At 41.6% G+C, this 27,991-nt stretch overlaps 1 protein-coding gene across 1 annotated transcript in view; it reads right to left on the reverse strand.

Annotated features, from left to right (window-relative positions):
- KLHL4 (kelch like family member 4) overlaps window positions 1-27,991 on the reverse strand; it is a 94,367-nt gene that overhangs the window by 32,408 nt on the left and 33,968 nt on the right. The window contains exons 2-3 of the mRNA XM_075259257.1: window positions 3,195-3,368; window positions 1,917-2,053 (exon numbers count right to left, since the gene is read on the reverse strand). Coding sequence (XP_075115358.1) covers window positions 1,917-2,053; window positions 3,195-3,368 — 311 coding nt within the window. The remainder of the gene's footprint in view (window positions 1-1,916; window positions 2,054-3,194; window positions 3,369-27,991) is intronic.

Consider the following 27,991-nt stretch of genomic DNA (forward strand, 5'->3'; position numbering starts at 1 on the left):
GACAGAGGTTTTGGTAACGGCCATCACAGGACGATTTTAGCCCCTTGGTGTTCGTCCGCTTCCATTCATTCCTATGCAGCGAGGTATTCGAATCTGGTATTAGAATCAACTCTAGTTTTCTGAGCTGGAGGCTATATTTGATATTGATGCCTTATCCTCCGCTATTGGAGAAGTCGTTGACAGGGGTTCACTTACATTTCCTCTCCACACTGTAGATTTGTACTCACTATCCTTAATAATAGACTTGAACATTACAACTGTGTGAGGGTTATTAGTTTAGATATATTGGGGGGACTTTATCAATCCCTTTACACCAGTTTTCTGGCATTGAGAGATGATATTGCGGCTCACATTTCTCAACGCAAAAATTCAGGGAAGTCCAAAGGGTTCACATATGTTCTGATGAGCGGTTGTGTCCTTACCGTGTAGAACAGTGAAGAATTTAGATTTGCTTGTGATTTCTCTTCCTTGGGGACCGTACAATTCGTGGTTATTGATCGTGTTGGGATGTGGTGGGGGTTGCGGGTAAATCTATGAGCGCACTGAATACTCTAAGCTGAAGCTGCGAGTTCTACATCACGTTCTCGCAGCCTTGGTTTTTGGGGCCTCATTATCACAACCTGGGGCGATTGTCTCCTGTGATTTTTTTTTTTTGGCTGGCGCTTTGAGCCTCGTCTTGATTTCCTGCGGCCGTTTGTTTAATCTGAGTCCTTTCTACTGATACAAATCCACAAAGGTTCAGTCCCGGGGAGATCCTGAATGGAATCTTTGATGTCGGCAATGGGAAGAGATATTTTTAATTCAAAAACAGCAGACGAGGCGCGCTCTGTCTCGTGTCATGTCTCCTGTGTCTTTTTATGAGTCTCTATGTTCTTCCTTTTCTTCTTTCATACTGTATATACAGATTCTACTTGGAATGGACATTAAAGGGAACTATCCAGAAATCCTAACTTGATAATTGCTGACAAGTCTCTTTAAAGGGATTTGAATGTTGATGGACTTTTCTTAAGATAAGTCATCCCTTCCACCTGACTTTCCCACGATCAGGATGGCGATTTCTTGGTTATCGGTCACTTGGCCTGTTTGCAGCTCAGTCCCATTCCATTTCATGGGGCTGTGCTGCAATACCAAGCACAGCCACTATACTTAGTACGGCACTGCACTTGGTAAGGAGCAAAGAGGTCACAGCATTTGTCCTAACACCTCAGCCCGATTGGCTAGGGTTCTAGGTGTTGATCCTCCACTAATCTCATATTGCCATCTTATCTTAGGGATACCATAACTATATTTAAAGGGCACCTCCAATTATAAAACCACTTTATATAAATTAATTGCACAGGTGAAAATAAAGAACTTTCTGATATTTCTTTATTAAAGAAATTGGTTTCCTTCTCCAATTATTAGGCTGCTCTCCTCCTCCTCTTTCTCATTGAAAGTGAGTCTCTGTATCTAGATCAGACACAGAAGTCTATGGAGAGGGGAGGAGGAGGCTATTAATTGCCTTATAATGTGCACCTGTAGAATCCTATCTTAAAACATAGCAATATTAGAAGAGATCCCTCACTTACAATGTAGTAGAATAGGTCTTTTCCATGAGCCTCCTCCACCCACCCCTCTACATAGACTTCTATGCAAAAAAGTAAGTCAACCCATTAAATGGCGAAGGAAACCGATTTTTTTAATAAGACATATTACAAAGTTTCTTCTTTTCGCCCACACTGTTCATTTATGAAAGGTTATTTAATAGGTAGACATATGCTTTAAGTCCTGTAAGACCCTTTTAAATCCATCACAAATGAAACAAAGTATCCTCCTATACTATATAATGTAAACCCTCTCATGTAGCCAGTCTGCCCCACCTATGGAACAATTGAGTGATAACTGATATGTGAATAAGCCAGCTCAGCGCTCATTACCTGTATAAGCATAGTGTACAAGGGCTTTAAGGGCATCGGGGTCCACTCCTTCCATTTTTATCTCTTCTTCTTTAGCTTCTCGGACGTCATTAGTGAACATTGCAGCAAAATAGTCTGAAACAGCGCTGAGAACCAACCTAGGGCAGAAATTCAAAGGAAGAAGTAAGAACGTGCTTGAAGGATAGAAGCTGAGTAAATGCACAAAGGTTAATATTAGGGACTTGCCAGTGACATGGATGAGACTTTTTAACAACTTCACGCTTATGAATGGAGTCCTCAAATGCTAGATTTAAGCAGCAGCACAAGGATCCCCCTGGAAAATCATGTTTGGAGGGTCTGAGAAGAGTCTCAGTGGAGACGTTTGGCCAATGACATGATATCTGCTCTGTAACTGTCTCAGAAATAGCCCTGGGCTCACACACAACTAGGGTTGAGCCGATCTTGAGATTTCAGGATTGCTTTTAAAATCCGATTTTCGATCATTTTCCTCGCTATCGTGAAATTTGCTCGATTGCTGATCAGGATCCGATCTTTCCCGATCACTCATCCCTACTCTATATTATCAGTTGATTAGGGTTAAGCCGATCTTGATATTTCAGGATCGTTTTTAAAATCCAATTTATGATCATCGCGATCGTGAAAATTTGCTCGATCGCCGATTGGGATCCGATTTTTCCCGATTGCTCAACCCTACATACAACATATACAGGGAAGTACTAATATGAGGAAAGTGCTTTGGTTGTGATAGAAAGTTTCTATTCAGCTCCAGCATTAGTCTAATCCAAGGTTACTTCTCTTATCTCCTGCACTTCCTGCTCATTCTTCCCCCACCCCTCTCCAAAGACTTCTAAAAACCTAAATCGTCTGAGTCATGTGACCTGCAGCATTTCCTTTGCTTTGCTTCCCTGACAACTTACAGATACCAAACATTCATTCCAAAGCATAGTGCTCTATATGCGTGTACAACAGCTGCTTTAGTGCACTGTAAATATGAAGCCACATAATGCAAATAGTGTAAGTGTGTCGTACGAGTTCTCCCTAGAAATATCTACATTTGTACACAGTGGAAAGCTACATATTAAGATGCTGTGTTATCACGAGTGCTCGAGGAGTAGTAACTTGCAGCTTTAGGACAACAAGATCTATCTAGCCAATGCCAATTACAACCTTGCTGGTGTATTATATGGTACCAGGCGTCAGCTGTGCCTAATTCTGTACCTCTTTGTCCAGATTATTGCCCTGTTGTACATAGCATGTCATTGTAAAATGGTTTCCTACCTGTGTGCTGGGATTTTGTAGTTTCCGGCGATCAGGAGGACGTCGCACAGCTGCTTCTGCTGGAGATAGCTCTCCATCTTGCGGAAGGTTTGCTCTGCATGGTTCAAGCTTTGAAAGTATTCATCAGAACCAGTGGCGTTCATTCTATTGGGGGAGCCACTTGTCACTGGAAGTCTGCGGAACCCAAACATACAACATGTTACATGGTCATCATGATCCAGGGGCGGCAGAGTCATCCACCGTGCAGATTTATCATTTCCATTGATTGCTATTAAAAGTGCAAATTACAATGTAATCGGGTCACAGGCAAGAAGGAAATCATCGTCTCTGGAAGTTTCACTTTTTAATTGGATTTTCCAGATTGAGTAATATCTGCCGCAAATGGACTGGAATTGTTTCCACTCATTACATTCTGGATATCTGTGACCTTAATCGTGGAGGCTCACCCTGTCTTGTGGAAATGAAGATCTGCAAATTTCTAAGGGACTTTGTGTTTCAATTCCTCACCATTGGAAACGTCACTGCTCGTAGTCTCTGAATACGGTATATCCAAACCTAAGGCCCCGTTCACATCCACGTTCTACGTTCGGGTTTCCATTTGGGGAGTCAGCTTGGGGACCCCACGAACAGAAACCAATACGCATCAAAAAGCGGTTATCTAAAGGAAACCCGCGGTTGCCATAGACTATAATGGGGTCCGTGTAGTTTCTGTATGAAACATGCAGAGAGAAAAATCCTGCAAGCAGCACTTCTTTCTCCCCATGTTATGTGCAAAGACCTGAAAGCAGATGTGAACCGGGTCTAAGCCTTCTTACAGCTGAGCACTTGTTACAGTTGTGTAGAGTCCAGGCAATCCTCTGTGAGCTAAGTAGATCAGAAGCTTTAAGCTCTCTCCTGTCCTGGGATTTTGTTACACTTTGCCTGCACTGATACATTGTATCACTATATGAGTTAGTATAGAACACAAGATGTTCAGGCAGAGGTAAACAATAATAGTGATATTCATTGAACAGTTACTTGACAACTGTCCTGAATTTTCTGCAACAAACTGGCAAATCTGAGCATGTTTTAGCCTGAAAAAGGGCCATGCACTAAAACCCTAACTGAAATGGCAGAAGGTTGTCCATATCTCACCAAAAACCAGTGTTCTAGCCAGATACCATTCTAAATCTCTAAACTGGAACATGGCTAAGTACTTGAAAGCAAGAAGAGTTTTTCAAACTATGTGTAATCGCAATGCTTCCTGCTTCCACCATTGCTAAAATTCTACAAACTTACATTCCTAGATCCTGTTTGCTCCACTAAATTGTGCCTAACGTTCTGGCTATATCTGGCGATTATATGACTTCTATTTTGCATTTTTAGCAACTTATCTCTGTCTCCGTTTTCTCTGAGCTGGTTGCTAGAGACTCCCTACTATGATGTCTCTCATAGACGGTACATGGGGAAAAACAGGAGATTCTGCTCCATAAAACTCACTCAGAAGCAGCAGCATGAAGGTCATTATAGAGCAGGACTGAATAGGTTAACTGCTAACCCATCACTATGAAGCTTTACTAGAGCCTTCAGCTCTGTCTCTGCCTATGTTACCATACTCTGCAGCTTCTCCACTTCACTTTCCATAGACTTCTATGCACAGAATGTAACCTGACCACCCAATGTAGTTAATGTCTCTTCTCTGACCCTCTGAACTATTTGCAAATATTCTGTGTAGGAGGAGCAGTAAAGGAGTCTGATAAGTGGAGAAAGAAGCATTTTTCTGTAGGATCATATATGACAAAGTTTGTTCTCAACACTTCTACTATTAATTTATGGGAAAATAATGAGATGACGGCAACTTTTTCAAGTCAATGAAAGTTGCGACATACCATGCAGAAATGTATTAACAGAAGTAATGGTACTATATAAAGATATAGAAGACATGTTTGCTAGTTTTCCCTATAGAGTTACACTCTCGGTGGATATCCCAAGGGTGAGTGATATGGGGTGCAGAGGAGTCTGATGAGTAAGGGGATCCTAAAGACCACAGTACAGTGACGATACATGTAGCACACAGGGTTATGTTTTTATGCGTAAAGGTCTCACTAAGGTTTTTGCTACCTACAATGTATTTTCAGACCAATTACTCTGGAGAAAAATGTCTAGAGCTTCTCCTCATTTCCTTCCATCCAGACCGCACAGAGTTCTTGCCCGTAATTTACAAAAGTGGTCATTTACATTAAAGTCTGCATTCAGCCCGCCACCGGCTTAACTGGGCGAGCGGTCTAGAAAACGATCGGCCGCAGGCAACATCATCATGTCTGAAATTGGAAACCTAAAATCAATTGGGGCGATCAATCAATTATTTAGCAGCCCGAGAAGCCGGACCATGGGTATAACGGATTATTGTGTTAAATAAGAGGCACTCTGTCCTCCTTCCTCTGGGTCACGGTGTAAGACTCCCGGTGCTGAGCCTTCATACAGAAGTAATAATGTGGAGAAGAAACATTCGATGTCTTGTTATTACAGGGGGAAGGCGTCCTCCTCCTAATAGATCACCTTAAGGCCATGTAATGAGCGCAGAGCATGCTTTGCAGTCCACTAATTACTTTGCCACCGTGTCTTTAAGCGGCCGCGCTCCTTTTTTGCTGCCGCATTGCTTTTTCACTGGATTGATGGCTCGGTGTCGATAAATATTTATTTGGTGTACTATGTGTTTGTGCATTGATGTGATAAAGCTGGAGGTCGTATTCCTAGCCCCGGCCTCAGGAGAAGCCCTATACACTAATATAATATGTAAACCTGCGGAATTTACATCAAAGGAAAGAAATCTGCAAATTCAGCAAAGTTCAGGTCATTAACAATGTATGAGAAGCCCTGAAAGAATCTGCGGAAAATACAAAAAATCTCCTTAAAGGGCCGGCGTCCAGTCCTAAGACACTGAAGCGTAGACCTTGTAATTAGAAAGAGTTCTGTAACTTTCTATTAGAGTCCTCATCATTTGTAAGACCTCTGCTTACTGTCAATAAATTGTAACACAGGCTAAAAATCCATCCTGACCGAATCCTGATCCAAAAGCTGGTTGAGCTAAACAAAGCAGCAGCACAAATCTATCTCCTTAGCCAGGCTGTCCAGGCTGATAGTTGTTATCTGTCCTGATACATTGTAACAAAGCCATAGAACAATTCATATAGAAGCTCCATTTGTAGTCTGTGCTGTAAGAGCTGCAGTTCTGATGCTTCAGAGCTGAAATCTCCCAGCATTCCCTGCTTGTTCACAGTCTGCAAAGAGCTTGTTCTTATGATCTGTTGGAGAAGAACACAACTGCCCCCACCAAAGGCCCTATAGTAGTCTAGCTAACTCATGTCTTATTCACAAGTTTGCTGACTGTTTCCAATAACCACAAAGAGAAATCTCTATCTGTTAACCTCTGTCAGGCTGGGGCCCCATGTGGCATAAATGCCACAGTTTAGCAGAGTCACCGTGGTATAAATAACGGCGTTGTACAGTTAGAGCAAAGTGAATGAGATTCTAGCGAATCCCATGCCCACTTTGCGGTAAAAACTGCTCTGTGGACATGCTGCAATTTCCAAAACCCACGCGGTTTTGGAAATCACATGTCAATTATACCTACGGACATGCCAGTGGTTTCCCCATAGGTATAACTGCAACACAAAGTCCACAGAGAAAAACGCCATAAACTTTCTGTCTAAATGCTGCAGGATAAACTGTGCAGCATTGCCGCCATGTCTTTTCCCACAGCGCTTTTTTGCTGCGAAACTCCTCTTTGGGCCTTAGCCTAAATCAGCTTATTGCAACAACTCACGCTAGGTTTCCGTTCTTCAGGTCTGCTTAGGGACTCGAAAAATAGAAACCTAATACACGTAAAATATAGTTACCCGTAGAAACCTGCGGACTCGGCTTGCAGGACTTTTCTCTCCATATTTACAAGCGGAATGGGGGATGGAATCCCCGAACAGCCACCGAGCATTAGTGTGAACATAGCCTTAGCCATTCATCTTTCGTAGTATATGTTGTAAAATCTGCATTGGAGATGCTGCAGATTTCGGAAGTGAGAACTCCTGGCGTCCCCTGCTGGTTCAGTGTCTGAACAGAGCTTGATCTGATGGGCTAAATTCTGGAAATTGCAGTCTATACACAAGGCTCTATATACTCCAACTGCCTCCCAAGGGTCCATTATAGTAGTTTAGCTAGGTTATGTCTTCACAAGCTTGCTGACTGTTTCCAATAGCCAGCAGAAAAATGCTCTACCTGTTATCCTCCCTACTAACAGCTCATTGTGACAGCTTTGCCATCAGTCTTATTCGCATCTGTCATCTACAACTAAGTACAAAAGCAGCAGAACAGATGACAGGCCAGCGTGATGAACGTTTTATTCCCATTTTATATTCACGCTGTTTCGCCACTCACTATGCAAGGAAATAAATTCAATCTACCTTGATTTTTCCTGGTTCCATTTTCTGCCACATGCTATTAGATGTGCGACTAGCGGCTCCTCGTAGGTAGAATTTATGTAGAAGAAATGTAAAAATAGTCGCTCATTTACATCTCCTCTGCTCCTCTGACACCGCTGCACCAGACATTTATAGCTGAACGGTTACTCATATATGAACAGCATCACCTGCAGCCGTCCTACTGCGCCATTTACCTTATTAAGTAATTTCCTACAATAAGTCTAAAATGTGTTAATATCGACTTCTGGTTCCTCCACTAAATGAGCGGCGTCATGTGATATATGAGAGAAATATTCAGGAAAAGTTCTCTGAGGAAGCAAAAAGAGAACCGAGGATAGAAAACCAAGTACCGGTAGTAATATTGTTGTACATAGTAGCAGTATTATAGTAGTTATATTCTTGTACATAGGAGTAGTATTATAGTAGTTATATTCTTGTACATAGGAGTAGTATTATAGTAGTTATATTCTTGTACATAGGAGGTAGAATTATAGTAGTTATATTCTTGTACATAGGGGGCAGTATTATAGTAGTTATATTCTTGTACATAGGAGCAGTATTATAGTAGTTATATTCTTGTACATAGGAGTAGTATTATAGTAGTTATATTCTTGTACATAGGAGTAGTATTATAGTAGTTATATTCTTGTACATAGGAGGTAGAATTATAGTAGTTATATTCTTGTACATAGGAGCAGTATTATAGTAGTTATATTCTTGTACATAAGAGACAGTATTATAGTAGTTATATCCTTGTACATAGGAGCAGTATTATAGTAGTTATATTCTTGTACATAGGAGTAGTATTATAGTAGTTATATCCTTGTACATAGGAGCAGTATTATAGTAGTTATATCCTTGTACATAGGAGCAGTATTATAGTAGTTATATTCTTGTACATAGGAGTAGTATTATAGTAGTTATATTCTTGTACATAGGAGTAGTATTATAGTAGTTATATTCTTGTACATAGGAGGTAGAATTATAGTAGTTATATTCTTGTACATAGGGGGCAGTATTATAGTAGTTATATTCTTGTACATAGGAGCAGTATTATAGTAGTTATATTCTTGTACATAAGAGACAGTATTATAGTAGTTATATCCTTGTACATAGGAGCAGTATTATAGTAGTTATATTCTTGTACATAGGAGTAGTATTATAGTAGTTATATCCTTGTACATAGGAGCAGTATTATAGTAGTTATATCCTTGTACATAGGAGCAGTATTATAGTAGTTATATTCTTGTACATAGGAGTAGTATTATAGTAGTTATATCCTTGTACATAGGAGCAGTATTATAGTAGTTATATTCTTGTACATAGGAGTAGTATTATAGTAGTTATATCCTTGTACATAGGAGCAGTATTATAGTAGTTATATTCTTGTATATAGGAGCAGTATTATAGTAGTTATATTCTTGTATATAGGAGGTAGTATTATAGTAGTTATATTCTTGTACATAGGAGCAGTATAATAGTAGTTATATCCTTGTACATAGGAGCAGTATTATAGTAGTTATATTCTTGTACATAGGAACAGCATTATAGTAGTTATATTCTTGTACATAGGGGGCAGTATTATAGTAGTTATATTCTTGTACATAGGAGCAGCATTATAGTAGTTATATTCTTGTACATAGGAGGTAGTATTATAGTAGTTATATTCTTGTACATAGGAGCAGTATTATAGTAGTTATATTCTTGTACATAGGAACAGCATTATAGTAGTTATATTCTTGTATATAGGAGCAGTATTATAGTAGTTATATTCTTGTATATAGGAGCAGTATTATAGTAGTTATATTCTTGTACATAGGGGGCAGTATTATAGTAGTTATATTCTTGTATATAGGATCAGTATTATAGTAGGTATATTCTTGTATATAGGAGCAGTATTATAGTAGTTATATTCTTGTACATAGGGGGCAGTATTAAAGTAGTTATATTCTTTTACATAGGAGATTTCTTCTTGTACTTGGGGACACTATAATAGTTGTTGTTTTATTGTACATAGTAGTTTTGTTCTTCCTTTTTCTACTGACTGTAGACATTTCCCCATTCCTTATCCATGGCTCCTGTAGTTTGCCCATACTTATAGTAATAGATGAGGCGCCCGGTTTTCCTATCCAAGGCTTTGCAGTATCTTCTGTTATGTGTGTTCTTGCTCAGGACTTCATGTGCTGATGTGATGTGGGGGCGAGCCTGACACGTGTTTCTGTGCTGCACCTACATGAACTGAGCTGGTGACAGGGAAGACAAGACGCCTTTCTCATCCTCTGAACAAACATTGTAAGACGATCAGATGTATTTGGGTGAAAAGCTTCAGTAATTACCGACACCTTTAATGTATAAACACATTTTGCTTGTCTGGAAAGGCAGAAGATGAGAAGTGATTTCTCTTTTTTGTAACCTTTCATTCTTACAGGATAAATATGAATTGCAAATTCATATCTGTTTACTAGCACTCGCATCAACCGGGGACATGTATTTGTGTTTCCAATGACTCATAGGCCAAATCTACAATAGAATGAATCCCAGGGGAATAGAATGGGGCGGCCTTGGAATGTAACCGTGCGCTACATCTGATATTTCGTGCCTTCTGAAAACCAAAAAGAATTTTACATGAATGATTTCTACTCATAGTGATAACGGGATGGAGAGAAGTCATGAAGGAGCAGCTTATCAGGACGAGGATGGCTGGAGACATTGTAGTGGGCACACTGAACTGAGAAAGATGGGACATCCAAAAAATTTTATTTTTGAAAAGCAGAGCTTAATATGAAGGGGATTAATCCAATTTGACGTAGATTGCAGGACATATTAAATTATGGGGAACTTTTCATGATAAACCACCATGTGTATACAGGAGGAGCAAAACTATTATTGACTATTATATAACTTGTATTCTGCAGACTATCTTTACTGGTGACTGGAGACTAGGTGATATATTGTCTCCCATACACTGCTCATGGGGACGACAGGAGATTCTGCGTTCTAAGTCTTACTGCCTGAGATACTATAGAGAAGTAATTCAAGGGCATATATAAGGTTTTCCGTGGGGTGTATGTTATGCATGCACAGTATATTGCTTCCTTTTTTGATCTCCATACAATATATTACCCCTTTTATTGATCGCCACTGACTTCAACACAGTGCACTGCCCATTTCTTCGTCTTCTACAGTCTTCTACAGTATGAAAGTCCCTATTGGTTTATTCCAACAGGTAATTGGTGACATTTATTCTTAATTCTTGCTCTTGTCCAGGTCACCCTTCACTTTGGCTCCATCCTGCTTCTGCTTACTGCGTCCAGATGACCAAAAGTAGGACATCGTGATGTTCCAACGTTGCTCAGCATCCGTGGTGTTTGTTGAGCCAATGTTATTTGCTTCAGTTGTGCGGCGCCCCCTGGTGCCAAAGCAGAAGCAGAAGTGGGCAGGAACATAGATTGGCAATTACACAGTCCAGTCCTATTAATGTGGCCACCGCCTACTTTTGACGTCAACGTTAAGTAACCAATCGCAGAAGGCGCGTGTCATCAGCCATCTGAGTGCACTCAGCATTGTGGATGTCACGATGGATCAAAACAAGTATGCATCTATCTTTGCGGACCATGGTCACCCCTACATGCTAATTGTTTTTTCCTCAGGATGATGGCATCTACCAGCAGGACAATGCGACGTGTCATAAAGCTCGCAGTGTACGTGCGTGGTTCGAGGAGCACCAGGATGAATTTACCCTACTCCCTTGGTCAGCAAATTCCCCAGACTTGAACCCAATCGAGAATCTGTGGGACCACCTCGATCGGGTTGTTCGCGCCATAGATGCTCAACCGCGTAACCTAGCACAGCTGGCCATGGCACGGGAGTTGGCATGGCTCAACATCCCAGTGATCATCACCACAACATCCCCTCTCTTCCTGCACGTCTTGCAGCGGTCCGCTCTACCAAAGGTGGTTATTCTGGATTTTGACAGGTGGTAACATTAATGTGATTGAACTGTGTAAAATTGGCCTTCAATGAGAGTTTCCATCACTGCTGATGGAAATGCTCATTGGTTACAAGGCCATCAATCAGAAGAGCAGTGACCACTTAGGAAGGAGTGAGAAAAAGTGGAATAAAAACTGGAGTGGAGAAAGAAGCATTTTTTTTCCTGAAAAGATATTCCTTTTGCTATTGATTTCCACAATTTTTGTTGGAAAATTTTTGTTTTGTCCTTGGCAGACAACTTGTCTTGACCAAATACTTCTCATAGCTGAGTATGGCTCGATTGTATCTGAAAATCTGTGAGCTAAACCTCAGCCTCATGAATATTAAAGGCATGTGTTGTCTTCATCTGTGGCAAACCATGCAGGTGATACTGGGGTAAAAAAAGACCAGCTAATTCCAGAAACCTTTTTAGGTTCCTCTTCTTCATAACCCTGTTCCTGGCACAAGGTATAAGAGATCATCGGGGGAGGGTGTGATGGGGTGAACATCCTGCAGGTAGGGGTGCTACTGTATACCATACCCCTTCCTATATACAACCCCTGCTTACCCAGTGTCCTCTGAAGCTGCCAGCTATGTAGTTTTACATGAACTGTACCTGAGCTCCATATTAATAGCGAGTTCCTCCTCCTCCTCCTCTTGGCTCTGCGTTATTCTATATTCAGCGCAGACGCTCGTGATACAAGACTCGCTCATCTCTGCCAAGTAAAATCTCATACAATGTGCTGGGACTAATAGCCGAGTCCTCAGCAATGGAACATAAAAGCTTACAACATTTACAAGGAAGATGGAACGAAAAATCCTTCTGGCTCATTGTCTGTTATTTTAACAATGGGCGATAATGGGGGAGGGGATTATATTATAGACAAATGACTAATTCTCTCTACGCGGGAGGGGAGACAAATAAACACGTAATCGGTGGTTTATTGCCGGCTCTGCTTGTGCTGTGAAGTCCTTGTCGTGCTGGGGTGAAGACAGTCCGGACAGTAAAGATAAAGCCTCTACATTGTAAGGAGATCATCTGTACACAGCCAGAAGCACCAGACAAATCCACAGATATGGGAAGTCAATGCCGATCAATTGTCCCCAGAAACTAAATTATAGGGGAGATAATCAGAGAAGAGGAAGAAGAAGAAGCTGCTTTATTTGTGATTGTATTAGAATTGTAATTGCCACGTAACACATTGTACAAAGGTGAAGTTCTATGTATGAGCAGAATGAGGAAGAAAGAGAATATGGGTTAATACCCTGTTTCTCCAAAAATAAGCCCTAGTTACAGTCAGCGCTTCCAGCAATAGATTATGTCACTGACGTCACAGAGATGGAGAATAGACATACCATAGCTCCCAACCGTCCCGGACAAGTGCCCTTCTACCTTCTACCACGGCAGGGCAAAATTCGCTCACCAGCTCCCAAGTCCCACCTCCCACCTCCCAAGTCCACCTTCCGAGCGCCATCTGCTGGGTCCTGCATCCTGGCCACTACTATGCTGTGGGCTTGGCTACATATGTAAGCAGACATTGTGCGCCACCCCCAAGGATGCAGCAATTCCATGACAGCACCTCCTCCTTAGTGTAAAGGAGAAGAGATATACTGTAGAAAGCACGGGGCGACTGCTATACAGAGTGTACAGAGAGAGAGAGCATGCCAGAAAGTATATATAAGAATATACTGACATATATAGTATGTACCGGTATATATATCTACTGATACTGCACCATCAATTGTGAATGTAACTCAGGATCAGTACAGGATAAGTAATGTAATCTATGTACACAGTGACTGTACCAGCAGAATAGTGAGCGCAGCTCTGAGGTATAATACTGGATGTAACTCAGGATCAGTACAGGATAAGTAATGTAACGTATGTATACAGTGACTGTACCTGCAGAATAGTGAGCGCAGCTCTGGAGTATAATCCAGGATGTAACTCAGGATCACTACAGGATAAGTAATGTAATGTATGTACACAGTGACTGCACCAGCAGAATAGTGAATACAGCTCTGGAGTATAATACAGGATGTAACTCAGGATCAGTACGGGGTAAGTAATGTATGTACACATTGACTGTACCAGCAGAATAGTGAGCGCTGCTCTGGTGTATAATACAGGATGTAACTCAGGATCAGTACAGGATAAGTAATGTAATGTATGTACACAGTGACTGCACCAGCAGAATAGTGAGTGCAACTCTGGAGTATAATACAGGATGTAACTCAGGATGAGTACAGGATAAGTAATGTAATGTATGTACACAGTGACTGTACCAGCAGAATAGTGAGCGCAGCTCTGGAGTATAATACAGGATGTAACTCAGGATCAGTACAGGATAAGTAATGTAATGTATGTACACAGTGACTGCACCAGCAGAATAGTGAGAGCAGCTCTGGAGTATAACACAGGATGTAACTCAGGATCGTACAGGATAAGTAATGTAATATATGTACACAGTGACTGTACCAGCAGAATAGTGAGCGCAGCTCTGGAGTATAATACAGGATATAACTCAGGATCAGTACAGGATAAGTAATGTAATGTATGTACACAGTGACTACATCAGCAGAATAGTGAGTGCAGCTCTGGGGTATAATACTGGATGTAACTCAGGATCTGTATAGGATAAGTAATGTAATGTATGTACACAGTGACTGTACCAGCAGAATAGTGAGTGCAGCTCTGGAGTATAATACAGGATGTAACTCAGGATCAGTACAGGATAAGTAATGTAATGTATGTACACAGTGACTACATCAGCAGAATAGTGAGTGCAGCTCTGGAGTATAATACAGGATGTAACTCAGGATCAGTACAGGATAAGTAATGTAATGTATGTACACAGTGACTGTACCAGCAGAATAGTGAGCGCAGCTCTGGAGTATAATACAGGATGTAACTCAGGATCAGTACAGAGAAGTCATGTAATGTATACAGTATATGTATGTACAGTATACGTGTACAATAATATCCAATATCAGTATAACTACTAGAAGGTACTTACAGTGTATTCTGCTTTGTGTGATTCAGGACAGTCTCTTGCTTTTCCTTCATGGTAATGTTACAATAAGTGAATAATTATAAGTATATCTCGCAGTAATGGAATATTTAATGACAGGGATGTAATTAGTTTTATGCTGATACAGTTAACACTACAGGCGATCTGTTATATTGGAACAATAAACGCAGAAAGTGGGGAGTCTCATAAACCAGCAGTGTGATATTATTTACAGGGGAGACTTTAGTGTTACAGATATCTCAGTCCAGCAGTCTACAGAAGATGATGATGCAGGAATCGCACTCCATTAATTACATTCATTGATTTGGTTAATTGTCTGAATCTGCATCTTAAAGATTTTATTTTTCTGTGTATGGTGACATTTAGCCTGAAGAGGAGAACCATGAAAGGAGAGAGCCGCTCGCTGCATATTTTCTCTCTGTCTCTTGCCTCTGATACAATTTCTGCATTTTTATTTAAACCTCGTCCTATAATTTGATCAAAATTTAAGACCCTCAAGGAAATCTGCATGTCCTTATTCTTAAGACTAATGTGCATGGAGGGTTATTATTCCAGAGATCGGAGATCTCTACAGCTGCTGCAAAACTTCAACTCTGACATTCATGGGCTGGTGAGCTGCAATAGTATAGAGAAATAATAATAATATACCACTACACTATAGTACGTGTATATTCTAAATAATGTCGCCATGTATCCATCTAGTAATAATACATTTACTACTATTATTTATAAAGTCCTCCCTTGAAGAGGTGATCCAGAAATTGGACAAATCACAGAGGAGGTCGGGGAAGGTGAAACATTACCAAAAAAGTCATACTCTCGAGTCACTGATGACATCAGGTCCTTTCCAGCCATCCCAGATGAAGCCAGTGAGCATGTGCAGTTCCGGACTTATGGTGGCGAAGACACGGCCGAACAGACAGTGTTAGCGGATGCTGGAGCGCCGGGGACAGGTTATTATGATTTTTAAGTTTTCACCTTCCTCTGAACCCCTCTGTGATTTGTCCAATTCCTAGACAACCTCTGTAATTCATTCTTATACGACCAACGGAAAGAGAAAATTCTGTTACTCGAAACTGGTCCTAAGCTCCAAGATGTCACCCACATGATATAAAAATAACATCAAGAATAAATAAGTCAATAACCATTACATATCCTAATGTTGGTGCTGCTTGATGATAAATGTATCAAACACCTCAACTAATAAATATCCTGAGACCCTTAAAGATCTGGATTTGATTTCTAAGACGTATTAGACATTGAAGACCATTCAGGTTTTTTTGTGGGAATGTCTAAGAGCAGGGGTATAATAAGAAGCTCTTGGTTCCCAATGCAAAATCTGTTCCAAGACCCCCAACTATAATGTATCATACTAATAATGAATAGTATATACTGTCACAATGTATAGCACTGGTGTCTTCATACTGAAGAGTCGTATGGTCTCCCTAAGGCTGGGTTCACATGGAGTATTTTGGACCAGTATTTGATGCGGTACCCTTCTCAGGTTCCAGTCCAAAATACAGGGTGTAGTGCACCAGCATCCAGTCGCGGCACTGTGATCCGGATTAGTCCCAAATGAATGGGCCTAGTCAGGAGTGTCTTCAGGTGGATTTGCGAGGTGCAATCCGCCTGAACAATGAGCATGTCCATTCTTTTTGTTTGTTTCGGCTCCCGGAAAATTAGAAACAACCGGCTCCCATTGATTTCAGTGGGAGCTGTCTATTTGATCAAGATTTTGAGGCGGATACGGCCTCAAAATCCTGACCAAAATAACTCGTGTGAACTCATCCTTAGGGTAAGGTCACACAGGGTTTTTTGGTTAGGATTTTGAGGCCGTAATCGCCTCAAAATCCTGACCAAAAAGACGGCTCTCATTGAAATCAATGGGTGGCGGTCAGTTCTTTTTCCGGGACTTGTTTGTTCCAGGTGGATTTGCCTCACGACATCCACCTGGAGATACTACCTCTTCCCGACTAGGCCCATTCATTCGGGCCTAATCCGGAGTGGAGTGCGCGACTGGATACCGGTGCACTGCACTGGCATCAAGTCGCAGCTACCTGTATTTTGGGCCAGAACCTGAGGCGGCCTCCGCCTTAGGTTCCGGACGAAAAAAACCTGTGTGAACTTACCCTTAGGCTTCTGCGCCCAGGTGCAACCACACCCTCTGCACCCTGCCTAAGACCACAGTAGAGCCCACTGCCTCCTAACATGTGCAGCAAAGAAGGACCCAGCAGCACCTTAGGACAGAATTTCTTCTTTCCGATACTTTCTAACCATGACTTTTTTTCCTTCCCCTGAAGTCGGGTAATCAGGCGTTTTACTAGCAGGAGAAGCTTTTATTATGAATAATAAATATCACCCATGTTGTTTCCTTACATATTTGATAAATCTTATAAAACTTTCACCAGGCTTCTTTCCTGAATAATGTATTGCAAAGGCAAATGTAATGTTGGGGTCCTGATATTTGATGTCTAACAAAAAGCAACTCCTGAAATCTGCAGAACCCCAAGAGGAGAATAATGGTGGATACTGATCAAGGAAAATGATCTCCATAGAATCAACTGAAAAGTCCTTTGTATGGACCAAATCCTGTACTGATCCTGAGTGCAGCTCTGGAGTATAATACAACATGGAATTCAGTATCAGTACAGGATAAGTAATATAATGTATGTACACAGTGACTGCACCAGCAGAATGATGAGCACAGCTCTGGAGTATAATACAGGATGTAACTCAGGATCACTACAGGATAAGTAATGTAATGTATGTACACAGTGACTGTACCAGCAGAATAGGTGAGCGCAGCTCTGGAGTATAATACAGGATGTAACTCATTATCAGTACAGGATAAGTAATGTAATGTATGTACACAGTGACTGCACCAGCAGAATAGTGAGCGCAGCTCTGGAATATAATACAGGATGTAACTCAGGATCAGTACAGGATAAGTAATGTAATGTATGTACACAGTGACTGCACCAGCAGAATAGTGAGCGCAGCTCTGGAGTATAATATATGATGTAACTCAGGATCAGTACAGGATAAGTAATGTAATGTATGTACACCGTGACTGTAGCAGAAGAATAGTGAGCGCAGCTCTGGAGTATAATACAGGATGTAACTCAGCATCAGTACAGGATAAGTAATGTAATGTATGTACACAGTGACTGCACCAGCAGAATAGTGAGCGCAGCTCTGGAGTATAATACAGGATGTAACTCAGGATCAGTACAGGATAAGTAATGTAATATATGTACACAGTGATTGTACCAGCAGAATAGGTGAGCGCAGCTCTGGAGTATAATACAGGATGTAACTCATTATCAGTACAGGATAAGTAATGTAATGTATGTACACAGTGACTGCACCAGCAGAATAGTGAGCGCAGCTCTGGAATATAATACAGGATGTAACTCAGGATCAGTACAGGATAAGTAATGTAATGTATGTACACAGTGACTGCACCAGCAGAATAGTGAGCGCAGCTCTGGAGTATAATACAGGATGTAACTGAGGATCAGTACAGGATAAGTAATGTAATGTATGTACACAGTGACTGTACCAGCAGAATAGTGAGTGCGGCTCTGGAGTATAATACAGGATGTAACTCAGGATCAGTACAGGATAAGTAATGTAATGTATGTACACAGTGACTGTACCAGCAGAATAGTGAGTGCAGCTCTGGGGTATAATACAGGATGTATATCTGGATCCAGATCTTTGGGATAGACAAAGTAAATTATATAAATTTTGTGCATCTTCCGTGATCTTTTAGCAGTATATACTAGATTAGGTAATTATAAGATAAGTGATTCTCTTTACATGATGCTTTGTAAGCTTGCAGATTGCCGCTTTCCTCCTGTGACTTCAGTCTTGCTTACGCTCATGCTAATGAGGTCACTTGTACTTTCATACATTTGCATTATTCACCGCGCCCTCCTCCATCTTTCGGCATCTAATATTGGGTTTCCCGCTTCAGCAATAAAACAAATGAGCATCAAAACCTGTTCTATTTACAAACCAATTAGCTACGTGAATTGATGAGTGCGCCATTGTAATCTGTCTGTGCAACTTCTACATCTCTATATATTTCTGCTAATTGGGTGTGATAAGTGATTTATTACCCGCCATGCTCATTTTTCTTGATAATTGTGTACCATGATTCCTGCACATGATCAGCCGGGGACCTGACGTTCCTTCTGAATTAACGGCTTGGATTCTCTAATTACTTTAATTTTACTTAGAAGGAATGTATACTATTACACTGCGCAAACAATTACCAAAGTAATGAAGAGTCTTGTCCAATACTCTGTAAATAAAGCTTAATCCATGTAGAATGAGAAGTTTTTGAGCAATTTTCTAGTAACATTTTCAAGATCACTGCTTGATGTCACAGAATGGAAACATTGGGGCCAATTTACTAATATTGTCTAAAAGGTAGATCCTACACAGTCTCTCATACTACATCAGGTTTATCACAGTGCCTATAGCTGGATGGTAAATCTATTCCATTATCTAGTCTAACTTTACACCTCTTACTAGTTGGCTTAGTATAGACCAGAAAGGTGATGCAAAAGTTTGGGGGAAGTTGTAACGACTTAGACCACACCCATTTCCAATAATCCATGCCCTTCCCATGAAAACATGACTTTTTGTACAATGCACAAATGTTTAACCCCTTCTTGACATCCGCTATAATAGTACGTTGAATATGGGATACTTCAATACAGATATTGCGTCCTAAGCGGCCTCAATACCGCTCAATAATAAAAAAAAGTTATGGGGTTTGGAAGTCGGAACCAAAAACGAAAATCCCAAAAATTCCACTAGTGGGAAGGAGTAGTGTTGAGTGAATAGTATTCAATCGAATACCTCGCCGACATAGGAAGGCGTGTAATCGGCCGAACATCAAAGGGTTAAACGCATCGAATTTGATGCTTTTAACCCCTTAGTGTTCAGCCGATTACACGCATCCCCTTTTTTTTTTTTTTTTTTTTTAATGTAGATTGTGAGCCCCACAGAGCTCACAATGTACATTTCTCCCTATCAGTATGTCTTTTTGGAATATGGGATGGAAATCCATGCAAACACGGGGAGAACATACAAACTCCTTCCAGATGGTTTTATGCCCTTGGCGGGATTTGAACACCAGGACTCCAGCGCTGCAAGGCTGCAGTGCTAACCACTGAGCCACCGTGTGGCCCCTGATTACACGCATTCCTATGCCGGCGAGGTATTCGATTGAATGCTATTCGCTCAACACTAGGAAGGAGTTGAAAAGTATCTTAAACATGCATGTGGTATAAGTTATATAAGACAGGTTTTGGCCCAAATTATTCGGGTGCATTTTGCTAAATAAATCACCCCATTGTTCCGAGATGGAACTAGTTCTGTTCCATTATATCCACTGTAGACAATGCTCTGTGAGTTACTGTAAGTACAGGGGCAGCACAACGATCTCTTCTGCCCCGTTCAAGAAGAATTTTCTAGACTGGAAAGAATATTAAAAAAATTCCATAATTCTGAATTTTTGTCCTCTAAAGCTAAACCCCGGCCCTTCCCATTCACTAACAGCAAGTAATGATCTCGTACATAGGAATGTAAATGTAATGTACGGTATATTACAAATTATTATGTTATGCAAAAAGTAAAGTGAGCATTGTGTACCACGTCCATTCATTCCTGACACAAAATAACAAATGGAGACAACAGATGAAACGGCCATTTTAAAGTTTTTTTGCGTATTTTGCATTCATAAATTTGTGGCGTTTCTGTATCGGTGGCTCTGTTGTGAGTTTCTCAGCTTTCCTGGGCTCCGGAATTGAAAAGCCTCTTAGTAATAGTGAAATGTATTATAGCATATGTAAACAGATTTGTTATTCAGGAGTCTGGAAAAGATGGATGTTGTTGTCACTTTAAGCTCCTCTCACCAATGGATATTTTTAGCTGGATGTTCATTTCTACGTAAAGTTAGATTTCTGCTTTGTCTACAAACAGTTAAGCCTGAGATCACCCCCCTTGTGATTCATAGCACAGGGTAGCTTTCTGGCCAGCGGTTCCATCTGCCGCGCTCTACTGCAGCCCAAGGTTTCTGACTCCTTCATGAACCTGTCATCGGGTCAACCAGGTGCCGATCGTGACAGTCAACGGGATGAGGGAGGCGTGTTGTTGTAAAGTTGCATGTAATGTTTTTATTTTCCTTCCCTCTCTTACTTAGTTTTATCTCGTTCTGGGAAAGCTGGGTGTCGGATAGGAATATCACCTAGATTCACCATAGTCAGTATTTTGTATGTAAAATGTAATGGGATGTGTCTGTAGCAAAAAAAACCCTGCATATTATAATATCTGCAAAATTAATGGGATTCTGGCTAATCCCATCCATGCACTGCAGAAAAAATCTGCAATGGAAACACTGCGATTTCAAAAACCGTCGTATATATGTAAATTGCAGCATGTCAATAATAGATATGGAAACTCTGGCACATATACAGAAAGTCCGCATAGGAAAACACAGACATTGTTTCAAAAACTCTGCAAATAAAACTGTAATGCATTTCCGCCGCAGTCTTTTTCTTAGCTACATGGAGCCTTAGTCTTAAAGGGGTATTTTACCTTGCACCCTTTGGATGTTAAGAAAATCTGTCCATTCAATGTCGGCAAGAATAGATGTAGAGGAATGAAATCTGAAATGAAAGTTGCAGAGCTTTACTTAATACGATGATTGAGCATCAGACTGGACACCGTCCCTCTAAGAAGTTGCTATTGTGTTGCATGCAGCTCCTGCTCCTTGCTGTGGTGCTGAAGGACAGCTCCTGATATCCCTGCCCAGTGCTGAACACTGCACATTCCTCCACCACGTGTCACCACAAACACATCCACGGACAGGTCACGTTTCCAGGATGTTCTTTGCAAATACTTTTCTTTAATGAGAATGAACTTTTTCTTCCTGTCACTTCCAGAACCAGATTCAACCTTTAAGTCTTCTGTGATTTCAGAGTTGTAAACATGTTTATGTTTCAGCACTCCTTGGTGTTGCAGTGGCTTATACAGACTGTGTATATACATGACCTATGGACTTCTCCTTATTGTCAGCTTAAAGCGAGTCCCTCGCCTCCCCCAGGCATACCAAAATGCCCCCACTGTGTTATAGAGTGTTATATTTGTACTTTTATGCAGTTGCGCCATTAGGTGCACTGAGGGCGGGCCATCAACTCCCTGGACATTGCTTTTACCGCCCGGACCCCTATCATCTCCTGTCTGCACCAAGTCATACAATAATGGATGATCCTCTCACTGCTGTGACCTCTCCCATCCTTCTTGAGTAGTAAAAGCAGTGCTCCCAGGGTTGAAGGCCCGCCCCCAGTGCACCAGCTGCCTCATGTGCACTTGTTTTTCTCCAAATCTACAAAAGTGACAGACATGACAAAGGCATGATGTTTATCCCTGTAATGTGCTCTATAATGTGGTGGTGACAGCTTTATACACCTGGGCGAAGTGGGAGACTCCTTATAAACTGTATCTTTGCAAATCAGGAATATCCCTTTAAATCTACAGAAATAGTTCCGTAGTTATTAAAACAAAATATTTAGTATATTCCATCTCTGCTCTATTCACATCCAAACATGCAGCTTATTATATGGGCACTTACATGATCTAGTCGCCCTTCAGTACGGTCATCTGGCCCTGGAAGTTGTTTAATCTGAATTTTGGTTTGGATGTGAATAGAGGAGAAGAAGCAGAGATCACCTCTGATAAATCTTCTGAGTTACAGTTCACACTTTTAGGTCTTTATTTCAGCTTTGTTTTACTTTCTCTCTTTTACGTCTTCATATTAAGAGGATTGTGTTCACATAACAATGTTCTCACATCTTCACCTGATTTATATTCGGGATTTGCAGCTCTTAATTTACCTTGAGATAATGAAGAGCGTGAAGCTGATGGCAGCAGGAAGAGCGCTCGCTAATGGCTCACCAGCTGAATACCGAGCGAGAGGCGCCATTATAGCCAGGAATGTAATAGAAACAAGAATAATAAAGTCAAATCTAACAACAACCAAGCATAGGTACAGTGAACACCGAATATAGAGAGTAAGGTCAGTCCCTGCTGATGTGACTGGGGACGCTCTATGAAGGTCAATGCGCTCCAGTAAGAAAACCCAAATGTCCGTAACAAACTATAAGCCAAATCGACTGAAAATAACACGTCCGAGGCTATAAGGTCTCCAGAGTCAATGTCACCTCTGATATCCATATACTATTTAACATACCTTTTAACTATATGAGACAAACATTATATTACTTATCCTGTACTGATCCTGAGTTACATCCTGTATTATACTCCAGAGCTGCACTCACTATTCTGCTGGTTCAGTCACTGTGTACATACATTACATTACTTATCCTGTACTGATCCTGAGTTACATCCTGTATTATACTCCAGAGCTGTACCCACTATTCTGCTGGTGCAGTAACTGTGTACATACATTACATTACTTATCCTGTATTGATCCTGAGTTACATCCTGTATTATACTCCAGAGCTGCGCTCACTATTCTGCTGGTACAGTCACTGTGTACATACATTACATTACTTACCCTGTACTGATCCTGAGTTACATCCTGTATTATACTCCAGAGCTGCACTCACTATTCTGCTGGTACAGTCACTGTGTACATACATTACTTATCCTGTACTGATCCTGAGTTACATCCTGTATTATACTCCAGAGCTGCGCTCACTATTCTGCTGGTGTACTGACTGCGCACACACATTACATTACTTATCCTGTACTGGGCTTTAATTCTATGACTGATTAGATTGATCTAGAACATACAGCATCACATCATGTGTCTGTATCATGTGATCAGTATTTGCGTCTTATTGGATACATTGTATTACTGCTTCTGTATATGTACTGTAAATTCTTAAAAATCCATAGATCAAGGTCTGGTGAATTGGTTGATTGATCATATATTTTATGCTAGTCTTGATGTCCCCTGCACCCCTGGAGGGTGCTCTTAATTCAAAATGTGGTTCTTCCCTCTGGTGCCCTTGTGCTGAGGTAGTATTGGCTATGTTGTAGATTCTGAGATCATTTACAGCATTTTTGTGGTGCCATTGATAAGAATTTCGTGCAGGTGGTGGCTTTGCCTATACCCCATCCTCATTCCCACCCACGTTCTTGAACTTGGCAGGGACAGTGCAAAAGCACTACTGGCAACAAGTTTCATTACATAGTCTCAATTTATGGTCACAACTATTTTATACCACAGAAGAAAATTTGATGAATCCCTCCCTTCACCCACAATGTGCCTAGATATTCAAAATACATTAAAGGAAAAAAAAAATCTTGCATCAAGAACACATTGGAAAAATTGTTGGAATGGAACAAATGTTTCTCTGTGTTTTGATAATTATGACATTTGTAAAGAGTTAGAAAAAATGAGAGGTTTAGGGATTGGGTCAAGGCTATAGGACCCTGTTGGGCACCTCAAGATTGGATACATACACTAAACAGGGCTTTTTTTTTATGATATCCTGCAGGTACCTAGAGGTGCACTACCCAAAAGTAGCCTTTTATTATAAGGCAATGGGGTAAGCACTTTTACCCCTCTCTAGTGGAGTGGCCACTGGTAATAATTTACTTACCTGCCAGAGACATAACTGCAGGCCCAAAGAGGAGAAGACAGGTGAGTATAAATGTTATTTTTAATATTTTTCCACGCCCCCGGACCTCCGCCTATTATACTCTAGGGTCGGAAATGGGTATAATAATTTTACCTCTGGTTCACAAGTGATGAACCCCAAAAAGTTATGAAACTTTTGGAAAATTTGGGAGGAATTCTGTTGGTTCCAAACCGGTTGTCTCATCTCTAATAGCCGGACACACAGATGACTGTAAGTCTATTCGACTTCTCTGTCAACAGCAAGTACGTGTTGCTGCCAACTCTGCATTTACAGCAGTAAAATATTTAGTTACAATATCTAAAAATCTGTCTGTTTAGAGACTGGCTGATATCTAGAGACTTTCTAGATCTAACTTAAAATCAGGGCACTTGTCGGTGTCTACACTTTGCCCATTATCCAGAAGAATTTTCCTCTATTACAATAACAGGACTTGTTCCACTCTTCTAGTAAATTGATACAATGTAACTTCTTCATATGCAAGGAATAATCTGTTACAAGTGTCTCCACATGTCCCTGCTCTGCTCTTATTGGCTACTATATAATTTAGGACTCCAGGCGTACGGCTCCCCCTGCCTCCCTTCTGTAACATTGGAACCATCGTCTCCGCCACCGCACTCTTGTAACTTGTTTTGTGCGCTATCTGCTGCCAATGACTTTGTAACAATGAAGGAAAAAATTAGAGATTTCATTCTGAAGTCTGTGTCAGATGTTTCTTTCTAGTTCTGTCCTCGGCTCCCGTCTGGTTTGTCGCTCGTTGCTATCAGTGTCAGCAGCTGCGAGGATTTCAATGGACACAATTAACGGAGGAAATTAGCAAAACGAGAAAGGAGAAGGAATAAAGACACTCGGTGACCTTCCCGGAGACGCCGGGGTTGTGAACACCACCAAAGAGTAAGATCGAGAAATGGAGAAAATTCCAGAACTTCCTGTGTGATTTGTGAATTTCTAGAGCTGAGATATAGTAAATTACATTTATCCAAAAACTTTCAAAACACAAAAAATGTCTCCATAATGAAGAGGTTTATGGGATTCTGGTAAATAAAACTCATTCCATATATAATAATGATTATCTATCTATCTATCTATCTATCTACACAGTACACAGTATAGTCTCTCCCTCCTGTGCGGTCCCTGTCTGCAGTCTCTTCCTCCTGCACAGTCCCTGTCTGCAGTCTCTCCCTCCTGTGCGGTCCCTGTGTACAGTCTCTCCCTCCTGTGCAGTCCCTGTGTACAGTCTCTTCCTCCTGTGCAGTCCCTGTGTACAGTCTCTTCCTCCTGTGCAATCCCTGTGTACAGTCTCTTCCTCCTGTACAGTCCCTGTGTTCAGTCTCTTCCTCCTGTGCAGTCTCTCCCTCCTGTGTAGTCCCTGTAAACGGTCTCTTCCTCCTGTGCAATCCCTGTGTACAGTCTCTTCCTCCTGTACAGTCCCTGTGTGCAGTCTCTCCCTCCTGTGCGGTCCCTGTGTACAGTCTCTCCCTCCTGTGCAGTCCCTGTGTACAGTCTCTCCCTCCTGTGCAGTCCCTGTGTACAGTCTCTCCCTCCTGTACAATCCCTGTGTACAGTCTCTTCCTCCTGTACAGTCCCTGTGTTCAGTCTCTTCCTCCTGTGCAGTCTCTCCCTCCTGTGTAGTCCCTGTAAACGGTCTCTTCCTCCTGTGCAATCCCTGTGTACAGTCTCTTCCTCCTGTACAGTCCCTGTGTGCAGTCTCTTCCTCCTGTGCAATCCCTGTGTACAGTCTCTTCCTCCTGTACAGTCCCTGTGTACAGTCTCTTCCTCCTGTGCAATCCCTGTGTACAGTCTCTTCCTCCTGTACAGTCCCTGTGTACAGTCTCTTCCTTCTGTGCAGTCCCTGTGTACAGTCTCTTCCTCCTGTGCAGTCCCTGTGTACAGTCTCTTCCTCCTGTGCAATCCCTGTGTACAGTCTCTTCCTTCTGTGCAGTCCCTGTGAACAGTCTTTTCCTCCTGTGCAGTCCCTGTGTACAGTCTCTTCCTCCTGTACAGTCCCTGTGTGCAGTCTCTTCCTCCTGTGCAATCCCTGTGTACAGTCTCTTCCTCCTGTACAGTCCCTGTGTTCAGTCTCTTCCTCCTGTGCAGTCTCTCCCTCCTGTGTAGTCCCTGTAAACGGTCTCTTCCTCCTGTGCAATCCCTGTGTACAGTCTCTTCCTCCTGTACAGTCCCTGTGTGCAGTCTCTTCCTCCTGTGCAATCCCTGTGTACAGTCTCTTCCTTCTGTGCAGTCCCTGTGTACAGTCTCTTCCTCCTGTGCAGTCCCTGTGTACAGTCTCTTCCTCCTGTGCAATCCCTGTGTACAGTCTCTTCCTTCTGTGCAGTCCCTGTGAACAGTCTTTTCCTCCTGTGCAGTCCCTGTGTACAGTCTTTTCCTCCTGTACAGTCCCTGTGTGCATTCTCTTCCTCCTGTGCAATCCCTGTGTACAGTCTCTTCCTCCTGTACAGTCCCTGTGTTCAGTCTCTTCCTCCTGTGCAGTCTCTCCCTCCTGTGTAGTCCCTGTAAACGGTCTCTTCCTCCTGTGCAATCCCTGTGTACAGTCTCTTCCTCCTGTACAGTCCCTGTGTGCAGTCTCTTCCTCCTGTGCAATCCCTGTGTACAGTCTCTTCCTTCTGTGCAGTCCCTGTGTACAGTCTCTTCCTCCTGTGCAGTCCCTGTGTACAGTCTCTTCCTCCTGTGCAGTCCCTGTGTACAGTCTCTTCCTCCTGTGCAATCCCTGTGTACAGTCTCTTCCTTCTGTGCAGTCCCTGTGAACAGTCTTTTCCTCCTGTGCAGTCCCTGTGTACAGTCTCTTCCTCCTGTACAGTCCCTGTGTGCAGTCTCTTCCTCCTGTGCAGTCCCTGTGTGAAGTCTCTTCCTCCTGTACAGTCCCTGTCTGCAGTCTCTTCCTCCTGTGCAGTCTCTCCCTCCTGTGCAGTTTGCAGTATATATATTTCCTTGAGCCTTGTCTGATGGATGTGCCAACAGATAATGTGAGGCTTCCTGTTTGTATCATGTTGTTGCTCTTTCCTGACATTTCCGGTGGACGGTTACTATAATTCCAGATCTGGCGGCCCCGGCGGTACGGCAATTACATTACATTTACTTAGCAGAGATTCCACTAATTTCTCTGCGGACAGAAGACGTTAACACTTCAAAAACTACCAAAAGGTCAAAAAAAATAGCGATTTGCTCTGATGTTGTCTTAACCATCTGCAGCTGTTACTGAACCGGCGAGATATTAAGGAACTGATAAAGGACAGATTGGAATAATCCAGAAATCAGTCCAATAAATAAGATGGTAAATTTGTCCCAGTTTTCCTTAAAGTAAAACCTCATTGCAGAAAACCTGCAGCAGAAATGATGGGGAACAATATAAGGATATATTCACAGAGCGTAAAACAGATAGGAATTTAGGGAAATTTTTTGCCCCTCCTACTATTTCACCTTGTGATCGCACCTTAAGTTTCTCTTTCTGTAGCAATGATCTAATCCTCTCATACATGTAATAGTGAATATTTCTGCTGCCTTGTGCAGCCACTAGGGAGTGCCCTGATCTGTCTGGAGGTCAAAAGAAGCCACAAAAACGTGGAATACAAGTTTTATAGTGTAAGCATCGGGCACAGAATATTTCAGGAGAGGAGTGTACTGTGATCAACAGCTATGTAATA

Source organism: Leptodactylus fuscus, chromosome 11 (genome assembly GCF_031893055.1).
Source record: "Leptodactylus fuscus isolate aLepFus1 chromosome 11, aLepFus1.hap2, whole genome shotgun sequence".
Lineage (NCBI taxonomy): Eukaryota > Metazoa > Chordata > Amphibia > Anura > Leptodactylidae > Leptodactylus > Leptodactylus fuscus.